This window comes from Pleurodeles waltl, chromosome 9 (assembly GCF_031143425.1).
Source record: "Pleurodeles waltl isolate 20211129_DDA chromosome 9, aPleWal1.hap1.20221129, whole genome shotgun sequence".
Classification (NCBI taxonomy): Eukaryota; Metazoa; Chordata; class Amphibia; order Caudata; family Salamandridae; genus Pleurodeles; species Pleurodeles waltl.
Genome location: NC_090448.1, coordinates 300,440,601 through 300,453,639, shown reverse-complemented (window position 1 = coordinate 300,453,639; position 13,039 = coordinate 300,440,601). Strand labels below are relative to the sequence as shown.

The 13,039-nt window shown below is 39.0% G+C and overlaps 1 protein-coding gene across 1 annotated transcript in view; it reads right to left on the bottom strand.

Moving 5' to 3' along the window:
* The window catches only part of DOCK3 (dedicator of cytokinesis 3), a 1,331,886-nt gene that overhangs the window by 340,115 nt on the left and 978,732 nt on the right, over positions 1-13,039 (bottom strand). The window contains exons 19-21 of the mRNA XM_069206772.1: positions 12,385-12,482; positions 6,688-6,771; positions 3,534-3,634 (exon numbers count right to left, since the gene is read on the bottom strand). Of these exons, the coding sequence (XP_069062873.1) occupies positions 3,534-3,634; positions 6,688-6,771; positions 12,385-12,482 (283 nt within the window). The remainder of the gene's footprint in view (positions 1-3,533; positions 3,635-6,687; positions 6,772-12,384; positions 12,483-13,039) is intronic.

Here is a 13,039-nt window from a genome sequence, read left to right as displayed (position 1 = left end):
GGAGTCTCTGCTTGCACGTCTGAGCTTGTAGGGGCATTGGTACAGAATTCTGTTGTATGATGAACGGTTTAACTTTATTAAGTCAGTTTGAAGTCAGACAACAGAATCAGCACCGGATCCTCTTCTGGTACCGGTGGTGTTGGGGCCAGTGTGAATAAGGAACTACTCAGGGATTCCTTGTTACTCAAAGGTGAGTCAGCGGGAGCTGGAAGTGTGCCAAAATTCTACAGCAAGGTCTCTCTTTAAATACCTATGTGTCAGAGATGGCCTTGGAAACTCTGGGCACACCAGGATTAGTTGGGAAATTGATTGTATGGCAGGGGACCCTGAGTGAGACCAACTGCTATTTTTACACCTTTGTGCCTTAAATACTAAGTGGTGGGATGAGGTGAGGTCCTGCTTCACTTTCTGTGTTTGCATTTGAACTTCGACTTGGACTTACCAGAAGACTTCTACCATGAATTAAACCCCTCTTGGGAACAGTCAGGGAGGAGGATCGAGTCCGCACTCACCACCTGGAGCAGGAGTGGAGCATATATTAGGACCAAAAAATGTTCCTATGTTCGGCAATGTACAACACTCCAAGGTGATCCTGGATCACCTTGGTGTGGATGAGGGTATACTTATTGGACACTTCAAGTCGGGTCCTAAGCCCAAACACCAGGGACACACCTTGTGCAGATCCCTAACTGACATCTGTGTACTACAGTCTAAGTATAGTTTGAAACCTGTTGTTTTAGGAGGCAACATCATTGCCTAACACATTTGATTTCTTTTTAGGAGTCGTCTGTAGGTTGGATTTTGGAGCAAAGCTCCAGATTCATGTCAAAAGGCACAGAAAGAAAGTAACTGACTTCAGTGCGTAGAAGTGGTGTTTATATGCATCCCTCCCATGAGGGTATGGAGCCAGAAGAGAGCAGCATGGTGCCAAGTAGTGGTGCCCAAGAGCATTGCTGGAATAAGTTTTCAGATCTGATCTGGTCCCTGTGGAGTACTGTAAGACGAGAAATCTGCAGTTAGAAGTATGCATCACAAACAGGAGTTTGTGGATGGACCGCATATGTTTTTTTCCTCCAGTTAGAAGATTTACTTGGAAGTTCAGTATTGTTAATTCGAGAATTGTGTTTTACCCTTTGATTCAATGCAAGAGGCAGAACTAAAATGCATGACATGGAAGATAGAAATAGTTATCAGCCTTTATGCCTTTAAGGAGAGTTAGTAATTAATAAAGTACAGACTCTCTGTTTTTATGAATTGCAATATATTAACATTTTAATTTTTCCACTATATTATTAATATCCCTGTGATGGAGAGACCAAGAACTCACTCTATTATAGGTTAGGCAGACACTACTGCACTTCAAGGCAACATCCTAATTGCAGAGTTTTGCTATTCAACAGATTCTCAGGTGGAACAATCCGGACTCAGGAACCTATTTAAGTATTTGAAATACTCCTATGATGATAGTTTAACTTCTCCAATACACCCACCCCTTTGGCAACACAGGTTCATCTTGCTGGTCTTTTTATTGAGGTTATTAACGCCATGATGGACAGGGAATAACTTGTTTATCTCTATCATGGGTGTCTTTATCACATCGACGAATAACCTGACCTGCTCTGCCTTCCCTAGATACATCCTTCACTCTAATTAGAATTGAAATGCCTGCCCGGCTGCAGGTCATTAAGTGTTATCCATGCCTCCCATCCATTAAGAGGCTAGCTTCCCATTGTGAGTCTCTGCTTGTGTGTTTAGAAAACATAGGAAATATTTTTTTTGTATATGATTTTAAAATATGTTTATGGCCTACTAGTCCTGCAGATTTGATTCTATGAAGGAAGTAATATGACAAAGAATGGAAGGACCGTGTTGTCAAAACACTTGTCAGATTGAAAAGGATCAGTAGAAGACAGTTTCAGTAATCAAAATCTTCAGAAAAGTCATAGGTTTCATATCATAAGAGATCATCATAAACAAATCATTACTTGGCTTCAGGCATTTGTTATGTAGCAAAGTCAAAAAGAGCTATAAATTATGTTTACCAATGCCACCAAATCCTTGGAATTAATCACTCATCCTCTACAGCTATATTTGTCAACACTCACCTACCTCGTTAAAGCTTGATGGAGATTCAATCATTTGAGGCTTTGGAGTTTGCTTGGATACCTCTCCACTCATACTGGCACCAGCCACACAGATCATGTGTACTTACAATATCAATCTACTAACACTTAGGGCCTGATTATAACTTTGGAGGACGGTGTTAATCCGTCCCAAATGTGACGGATATACCACCTACGGTATTACGAGTCCATTATATCCTATGGAACTCGTAATACGGTAGGTGGTATATCCATCACATTTGGGACAGATTAACACCGTCCTCCAAAGTTGTAATCAGGCCCTAAATGTGTTGTTAAATCATACAGGTAAGGGCAGAGATTGGAACTTGAAAAGTTCAATGTGCCCTCTGTCAAGTGTTTTTATATTTTAAATACTGATGATTCCTTAATTTGGAGAACAATTTTATACCAGAGTTGGTGTAACATCTTTATAGCCACTGGTATGTTTGATTTCTTTCCAAATCTTTGAGACTATCCATACTCATCAGGAATAAAATGGGTTCCAAAAAAATGATTTTTAATATCAACCAAAAAGAACAGTACTATTGAGACACAACTCAACTGTTTGAGGATTTAGACTGTCATGCAACAGAGATATATCCATAAATAGGGAAGATGATGGAGACTAATCTCTTCATATAACAACATGGAACTTTTAAGTAACAAAATAGTGGAAATCTCCCAAAAAGGTTATTGACATTGTCTACAGTAACCACTGCAAGCATTTTAATGCCAAGTTAAAATTTCTATGGTGGAGAATCATTGTGAAATACTTTGAAATTGAAAGACTCTCTGAAAAGCAAGAAGGGTTAAAAGGGATTGTTTTTTCTGTGTTAATTGAAATCATTTTGTTCACATTTACACATGCATCAATGCTTCTTTATAATGCTTCAGTTTTGGCAGCAATACAGCAGACTGTGACTAATGAGAGGAAATTGAAGACCTAAAACATGCAATGCTATTCAAGATTTTTTACGTTGTCTGAACTACTGAATTAAAGAAAAGTTAAATACACTACACCAGCAAAGACAAGTTAAATCTTAAACCTTGTGGAATAACCAAACTGTGACAAAGTATTGACATACAATGGGAAACTATTGGACTTCCTGTTAAATGCCTATAACTGACTCATCAACTGTAAACCATGTAGGCTTTTTCATCACTGGAGACATTATTAATATTTCGCCTTACAGATAAGAATTATGTTAATTCTTGATCAATGTCACATCTCTACTGCAAGTTTGCTTACATGGCAGCTACGTGTCTCCAATTTTCTCCCCTCTCCCCTCCATGTACTCTGAAATGTCAATTTCTGATCTGAGAGCTTTAAAACATCTACAATGATATTACTAGCCTTACTGCATATCAAGTGCCTCAAAAAGTTGTTATGTACATAGGGCAAACACTTACTTGTAAGCCAGGGCTCCAGCAAAGTGCCTCTGAATGTATGTGTCCATCACTGGGCGAAAATGAAAATATTTGCTGTCCCGCAGGAGATTAATAATAAAGACCTACAGGAGACAACATAGGTTACACTTAGGAGAAATATATTGAATTAAATTGATTCTATTCCTAATATGAAGTTATATATTCTTAAAAATGTAAACATGTAAAAGGAATATTTCTGAATTAATTTAAAGTATATGATATAAAATATTTATGGTTGATTGCTCTAGTCATGTTCATACTATAACTACTTCACTCATAAATGTTATTCCCATTTGTTCAGAAAAAACGTTGTTCATGCAAAATAAAACAAAATCGGAAAGGAAAAATATGGGAAGAACGATGAACTAGACTTAAAGGACATATTTAATCTGTTCTGCAGATGCTTGAGGAACAATGGTAATCAAGCATCAGAAAGATATTTCAGCATCAAGAGGGTAAATGTTAAAATGTTCAATTCTAGGATTTTTGAAAACCTTGAATGTAAGCAAATTCAGAAAGAGAAGGCAGGGAAGATTAGGTAACGTAGGCATTATGCATGCAATAATCAAATGGGTAGGAGAGTGGAAGACTGCTTTTAGTGGGCACAGATATATTCAAACATGGCAAGGCTGGATATTTAGAGGGACCTTTACAGAAAAACACTTAGTTGTTCTGTACCATAATTAGGACAGGTAATGACAAACAAATCAAAGAAGCAAACTCTACTTTTCATTGAGCCATAATGCTACTGATAAGGAGACTAATCGAAGAGACAATGTACTGAAGCAAGTAAAGCTGCATCCAAAATCTCAAAATCTCAGAAAAAGAAAGTGAATTAAGAGACCCATTAAAAGCAATGTATGTTCATATTACTTTGAAGATTCTGAAAGCACTAAGCTTTGGATAGCATGAAAAAGAAGTAAAAGATCAGTCTCTTATGGCCAGAAGACCTTACCAAACCATCGATTTGCACCCATCTTGACAACTTCAGGAAGTGAGACTGAAGCCTCAGGTGCAGAGATAAAGGTTACTACAGGGTACAGCCTTCCACATACACTTATCTCCTACCTAACAAATAGTGCAGCCAGGTTGATAACTATTCGAATATGGAATTCCAGCCTTATGTGTATGTTCATTTGGTAGAGTTGAAAATTATAAGGAAAAGCACTAGGTCCCGATTCACAAAGTTTAAGCACATGTAAGTGGAGCTCATGTTGCTAAAAAACAATATTTGTGTGTACATTTAAGGAGCCCTCATCACTGAATTAGGATCAGTGGACCTTTGCAGCCTCAGATACGACTAATCAATAAGAAAAATCCATTGATAATCTGCCAGTATGGTACAGGGGCTGATGTTACTATAAGAGCAGGGGTAAAAAGGCAAGCATTACGGGAGTTCTGGCCATACAAAATAAAGCGAGCCCATGCTCATCGTTTGCAAGTAATAACCATGGTGGGCCAGATAAAATAGTCCTGTAAAAGGTAGGAGTAAATCTCTACAAAAGGTAGGAATGAAAGAATGCGCACTCCTGTTTAATGGGGCTCTGAGGAAGATTCTACACAGGAAAACTGTGTTGCCGATGGAGACATAAACATTTACAAATAACAGGATTTTACACTTAATAGATGAGCTCTCTTTTGAATATTCCACCAAGCAGCAAATCCACTTTACAATGTATTTGAAAACCACATGGATTGTCTTGGGGGATATGGAGTATGGCTACAAGAGTGATGAATTTCTCAAGTAAGAAGGCTGAAATATATTATCTGCATTAGAAATATCCATGTGAGAGTTTTCTCCTTATGGACAATTGAAGGCGAGGGTTCTGCAAACGAAGTGGAAGAAGTAACAATAATTGAATTGTCTCCACGCATACATAGAAATTAAAAAGAAAGTACAAGTTCCCATTCCCTCAAGGAGAAGAGCGCCTGCTAAGACTTCAAAGTTGCAAAACATCTATCACCTGAAACAGGACAGAGTGATCCACATTTCAGTAAGACTGAAGGTAAAGAAGTAGCGACTGCTCCAGCACAGGAGAGTCGTTGAATCATTGGCCACATAGTGTGCTCTGAATTCATCTATGGGCACATTATTAGTGCTAGGTATCATCGGTCAGTGGCATCTGTCACCGTGGATCCTTTGCTATGGTAAATATTGTCAGGCTAGACCAGCAAAGCACTGCTTCTACAGCACTTCCACCTGAACCATTCAGGTAGAAATTAAATGTGCTCAGATTTATTGGGTATTCACTACTAGGCACAGGCTGCGAGAGTATTCGTCACATTAGCATAAACCATCCCTGATAATTAATGACACACCATGGGAATCCCACTGGTATACAGTAAATTGAAAAATACATCTGTGTAGTTTATATATGGGTAAACAGTCTATGCAGCTGTATGCCTAAAGCATTTATATAAATATATGTAACACACTGTGAATAAGATGTCCACTGCAGGTACTGTAATTATCATGGTTAACTAGAATTTGTTTAACTTTTGAATTTTTCCAGGTATGAATAACAGATACACATGTAAAAATCAGATGTGAAACCAGTCCTGAGGTTACACGTTTTCAGCAGAAGGGTTTATCTCTTTCATACAAAAAAAACGTGCTTTTTGTTGGACTATTGTCATTTCTCATAGGAACAAACAGTGGCTGTGTACTACTAAGCAACTCACCTCCCACTGGCATACGGCAAATTGAATACTACGTCGGTGTAGTTTACGCAAGAATAACTAATGAATGCATTCGTAAGCCAAAAACATTTATATAAATATCTGTAACGCACTGTGAATAAGATGACCACTGCATGTACTGTAATTATCATTGTTAATTAGAATTTGTTACATTTTAAAATTTTGCCAGGCCCAGGTATGAATCACAAATACACATGGAAATGTAATTTGTGAACCCGTTCCTAAGGTTACCTGTTACAGTAGAGAGGAGGGTTTATCTCTTTCAGACAGAAACAAGTGACTTATTGTTGGACTTCGGTCATTTCTCATAGGTACAAACAGTGGCAGTGTATTACTAAGCAACTCACCTCCCTCAGGCAGCAATAAAAGTAAATATCATTAAGTAAAATGCATCGATCTTCAAATAGTTGCCCATATTCTGCGTTAGAACACTTACCAGAGACTGGAAAACCAGGAGTCCATACTTGTCTGTGTTGTCATCAAGAATAACAAAGAGTGTGTCTAAAATGTCCTGAAGGAACTGAGATGGAAAAAAGAAAGCAGAGGCGATTAATGAGAATGGAATAGCCAGCTTCGTACCCAGGCTGGTGTAGTTTGTGAAACACTGAATGCTTGGAGAAATATTTTTTTTTTAGGATGGCCACCATTAGTGAACATTGATATACAATGTCAGGAATTATAGTGTATTATCTATCAGCACTATATTTATGGTAATAATATACAGTTACTACTTACTACTCTCACAACTACTGATATTAATATTAATAGAAATATTCATAATAATTAGCAGCAGTAGAACTTCTACTTGTCTTTCATTTATACCTTTATGCCTGCCTTGAGGCTTCATAGCACTGTAATGTTAACCAGTTAACTAGCACTGAATTTATCAGTGTAGGATTGGTAAGTGGCTTTCTCAGCCCTGATAGATTTGCAAACTATGGCCTGCAGACAGTAAGCATATATTTCTGTAGCCGATACAATTATCCAGGAATTATTGCACCAATTTTGGAAATATAAAATTTGCTGAGTTGCAGCAATTCACTCCAGAATCGAGACTAGTCTAACTAACATTCATGCAGCTCAGCATTTCATGGCTCGAATTGGAAAAAATTGCATCGCACCAGATTAGCAAAAAAGTATTTTTAGTGTGACACTAGGTGGCAGGTTTTGGCCCAAACGCGACTCAATGGTGCATGATTGACTGCTGTATTTGAGGGTCAACACTCCAGCGCAAATGTTAATGTGAGGACAACAGCACAAGGGCAAGCCATGTCAATTGTGGAATTTCACTGTAATCAAATACATTACGTGTAAGAATATTAAGCGATAGTCCGTTTTCCCTTTTTTGTGCATTGTGTCATTTGGCGGTTAGGACTTCACACAAAAGAAAGTCATGCTGTTTTAATATATATAGCTATGCATGAAAACATGTTGAATTTGGGGATTTTCTCCCAGCGTTAGATTCCTATTGCATTATGCTTCTTTTGCTGCAGTTTGCACCTCAAACCGATTATTTCCAGTGCTAGAGTCAACTTGTATGTGCCAAAATACTTTTTGCAAACAAAGGTTAATTATCATTGTCCTTTGCATTGCAAAGCAGGGTAAAGCATGGCCATTCGTCATGCAAACACCCTCACAAACAATACAGTAAATTCTGGTCCAGGATATTCAAGAAAACAAAAAGGGCATCGGAAATTAATGCCATTCGCTTTGTTTTAATTACACAAAATTACAGGAAAATTAAGTGAAATTACACCTAATTACGTGAAGTCCAAATCTGGCATTTGGGGCCACATTTACGTACGTTAGGAATTGCGATTTCCTAATTGCGATTCAATGCATATCACAGTCAGGAAATCATAATTTCCAATGTGCAAAAGTCTATTGCATTCAATTTGAGATTCCCAGTGGGTCGTGAATGGATTAATATTCATGAAGTAGGCTGCACTTATTGCACCACTGGGAATCAGAAAAGACACAGGGATGGTTGCCTGCTGGGGACAGCAGACCACCATGTCCGTGTTTGCTTTTAAATAAGGAAAACATTTTTTTGAAAAGCAGCCCATTTTCCTTAAAGAGAAATTTAATGTTTCAGTTTCATTTTTTCTAAGTAGTCAGCCCTTAAAAAATATTTTTGCATGCATTCACGAAAGGGAAGGATTCCCTTGGGGATCCCTTCCCATTTCCGAATGGGTTACCACCAAATTGAATTTGGTGGTAAAACGCGAATGCAGAACATTCATACATACCACTGCGAGTCGCTATTAGGAAGGGACGCCCTTGATAAGCCCCTTCCTAATACAGAATTGGTAACCCATTTTGCGATTTGGTAATAAATTACAGATTCACAAAATAGGGTTTGGTACATCCAAAAGTGCGTTTTTTTCTGGTCGCAAATGGCCTGCTTCTGCAAATCGGTTCATTTGCGACCAGAAAAAAAGCTTCATACATATGGCCTTTATTCCTATACTTTAGCACAAAATGCGTTCTCATGTCTGCTTTTGGAAGCACGAGTGCCATTTGGGATAAACAAATAGAGCCAAAAACTCAAATGGCATGACTAACTGCCTCATGCACTACAATTTTGTGGTGTAGTTACGCAATGTTGTGTAAAGGAATAATTTCATATTAAGAAGCGTCTGCGTGAAATTTCCAAAATAGCGCAAATTACGCTGTTGGAACTGAACTTTCACCCGAGATCAGGATACCTATGGGAGACGTAGAATAGTATCACTATTGCAAAGAGTTTGATGTGCTGGTACAAGGACAATAGGCTGTGAGATGAATTTCTATCACTAGTTAACCTTTGCTCTTCTTGCTTTAAAAAGGACACAAACTGGATGTCATTAACCTAATTTTACTCTAATCCCGTTATCGGGTATTTTTTCCATACGACCGTCAAAAAGGGCACCGCCTGGAAAAAGAACTTCGATTTTTGTCAGTTTGCCCACCCTTCCAAAAACTAACTATTCCCCTTTGGGAAAGACTAATTTAGTGGAGAGTCTTAAAAATAATCAATACGAACAAACAGAGGTGGGAAGTGGCGGCTTCTCTACATACTGGTGTCTAGCAATTCCAAATACATTGTCATTGGAAGAAAGTGAGGACTTTTAAATGAGAAAAGTCCTTAACAATGCGTCCTTAAGGATGCAAACATTTCCCATGCAAGCCTAACCATGCTTGCCTGAACAACGCATGGCATTTTCTGTGCCCTAACCACCCATGGGCTTACAGAGGGTGTGGTGTGTCACGGTAGTTTAGTTTTATGGGGCAGAGGTGGGGGAGTAGGGCCTTTATTTTTTTAGGGTTCAGGGTGGGTGTGGGTCTCGAGGTACTTTAGTTTATAGGGGTGGGGTGCAGGGGTTAGGATAGGTTTTTTTTTAGGACTCAGAGTGGGGGGGCAGGTAGGTTAGGTATTAGGGGTGGGCGTAGTTTTCGGCCTCAGGGTGGGTGAAGGGGTTGCATGGCAGAACCATGCAAGCCGTTTTGCATGCGTTTCCACAAATTCCTTAACTAGACATGCTATTACAACAAAATTCGATGTAAAGGCCTGCGTGGTGAAGGCATGCAGGTAAACCATGCGGTCGTGGTTCCGACTGCATTGTTAAGGCATCCGTTGTTCCGGCATGCATGGTTCCATCATACAACCCTTGGAATGTATCTACTCTCCCGCCAACAAAACACAACACAAGTTGATTTTGTGAATCTCCTAAAAAAAACAATTTTGAAAGAAAATATGAATGATTTCAAGTTTTTCCAGGGAACGTGATCACGTAATAACAGCTCTGACTCCGATGTCCTGATGTATAGGGGTTTATAATTCCACAAATCCAATGCACTTATTGGCACCGGAAGGCACTACTGTGCATTTTGTAATCAAGCGTGCGCGTCAGAGGTGTTTGTAATCATGCAGCTGCTGCAGGGATGTAATCCCCAGACAGATGTTGTCATTCAATTTGCGAGTGTCTGTTTTTATGCTACTTGTTGTCAAATTGGCATTTCAATGCTGCTCGGGCGCTGCATGCCCTTCACTGTCAGATATTCTGTGGTGCTGTCATCAGAAATGTGTTTCCACGCTTTACATCATCAGATGAGTGTAGAAGTATTGTTTACCACAGTCAGGTCACAGGGTCATATGCGTTATCTAAAAGACGCACACGAGTCTTTTGTCATCAAACATGGATCAATGTATCTTATCATCAGTGAGCTCTTCATTTTATCAACAGCCTGAGGATGCTGTATTCTTAGACATCAAACAGGTGCTCCTTGGATGTTTCTCATCAAGCAGGTATTACCACTGTGCTTGTCAACAGTTGAGCATTACTGTGCTGTTTGTCTTTCGATAATTTGGGTCTATCGGTTCAGTTAATTTGTGTATGACCTTAATCTTACTGGTTCGAATCCTGGGGGATTTATTTAGCCTTTCATCCTGCTGAGGCTATTAAAATGAGTACCAGTGAGTAAGGTACCAATAAATACCTGCAACTCAGTGCCAAGCTGCCTTTCAGGGTGAACGTGTGCCTTGGAAATACTCGCTATTTTACATGTGCTTTTGTGCCATTAATCTTCAGATGGCTGCTCCCAACTTGTTTGTCTTTGATCTGGTGTGGTTGTGCTGCTTGACAACAGGACGTTTAGGTTTAAGATAAGAGCTGAATGTTACTAAACTTTTCAGGTGTGATCCCTTCCATCAGAAAAGTGTTGCTGCACTGTTTATCAGCAGACACATGCCACTCGTCACCATACTGGTATCTGTACCAGTATACTAATCAGACTGATGCTGTCAGCTGTTTGTCATCATTAAGATACTTGCACTCTGTTGATCACCAGACAAAGTACTGTCATACAGTTTAACAGAATGGGTGTCATCATGCTGTTAGACATCCAACAAACTCTACCATCCTAGAGGTGCTGCTGAGCTGTTTTTAATCAGACGTGTGCAGCCACGTTATCATTAATTTCAGATGCTTTCATACTGTTTGTCACCAAACTACAAGAGTTGTGAAGCTTACACACTTTAGATGGGTTAAACTGATGAAGGATGTACATAAGCACCATTGGTTTCTCATGGTCTCTCTCTTTTAACATGTTGACAGTGGAAATATTATTTTGATGTTGTCTTTAATATGCTGATGCATTCAAACACACACATGCGAAGTGTGTGTGCTTTACCTCAATAAAGCCAGACCTGTTGGCCTTGCTTGTTTCCACCTGTAACTAAAATAATGTACTGTTATAATTATGTTCAGTAACACCACTTCTGTTGGAAAGGCTTCCTTTCACCAAATACACATAAACAAGGGCTGTACGAAATTGGTGTAATTTGCTTTAGAGTAATTACACAAAATTTTGCAAAGTTATGCATAATTGTGTGAAATGCAAATCCATCATTTTATTCTGTAGTTTAGCACGAAGTGCATCATCGCATCAGTTTTTGACCCAAAGACAGTGCTTAATTTGTAAATAAAAACGTGCCGTGCCCAAAGCACACACCTTAAACATGCGCTGCTGCAATTAAAAGTGCGAACATGGAATAATGAGGCAGCGCAATCCGGAAGCCATTTGGGGCCTCTTCAATCCATGTACAGACACTCCCTGCCCCTTCTGCTTTCTCTTGCAGCTTTCTGCTTTCTCCCATTGTGACGCTTTTTCGTTTTTCTCTTCCAACAACTTTCCCATATGTGTCTTTTGTTCGCAGTAAGTGCTTGAGGCAGAAACATAAATGCCGGCCTTCAGAAATAAGTGCACCTGCCCGCTCCAGAAACAACAAGCACAAATTAAGTACTGACCAAGGGTGCATCTCATGCTAAAAAATACTACAAAAAACAAATGCACAGTGAACAGCTGCTCATGTTCTGTTGTTCTTGTCAGTTATGGGGTGTTCATGGTACATTTTTACTATGAATTATGCTTAATTACACAAGGTGGAGTAATGACATAAATTTTGGAATTTTATGTATTAAGCATCACACGAATTTACCAAAATTACATTAATTATGCAGCGTAGTTTAAATTTCACCCAGGCTTATTATATGCATGCGTGCCAAGTAATTGTTCATAAACCTCAAAGTGGATTGGTCAGTGGGGTTCGCAGCGTAAAGTGTTCTACTTATCTGCCTGGAAGGCTTCATACCTTGACTATCTCCTCTCCACTGACCAGTCGCAACCTCCCCAAAATATCCATGATCCGATCTGGATATGCTTTCCACTTCAGAAGAGCAAGAAGGTCCACTGTAAGACACCAAGAAACAGTTTGTTTTACACCAAGAGACAGTTTGTTTCAACAATGGAAAGAAGAGGGAGGAATCACCAGAAGGCATACAATAATAAGCAAAGGAAAGTGATGCAAGAGATGGGTCAAACTGAAGAAAGAAGTGGAGAAACCAAACACAGGAGAAGGAGGACAAGAAGCGGCAAATAGGAGGTAAGGAGCATACAGTAAAATAAAGGCACTAGTAGTAATATAGGAATAGAAGACAGTGAGATGGGAAAATGTATAAGAAGGAGAAGACACGGGAGTAAGTAATTATATAGGTTACATCGTTTTGTAGGCATTTATGGTGACAGGTGGCTAAAACAGGGAAAGGAACATAGGAAAGAGATGTAGATATATGATTTTATGATGGGGAGTAAATCTGTGGGAAACTTAACGAAGACAGAGGGCAGAAAAGCAAGAGGGTGGCAATAGACAACAGTATATAAACGAAAACATATGAAAAATCAAAAAGTAGAACGCCAATTGAAAAACTAAAGAAGGAGGAAAGATATGGAAAAAAACATATCTTCTT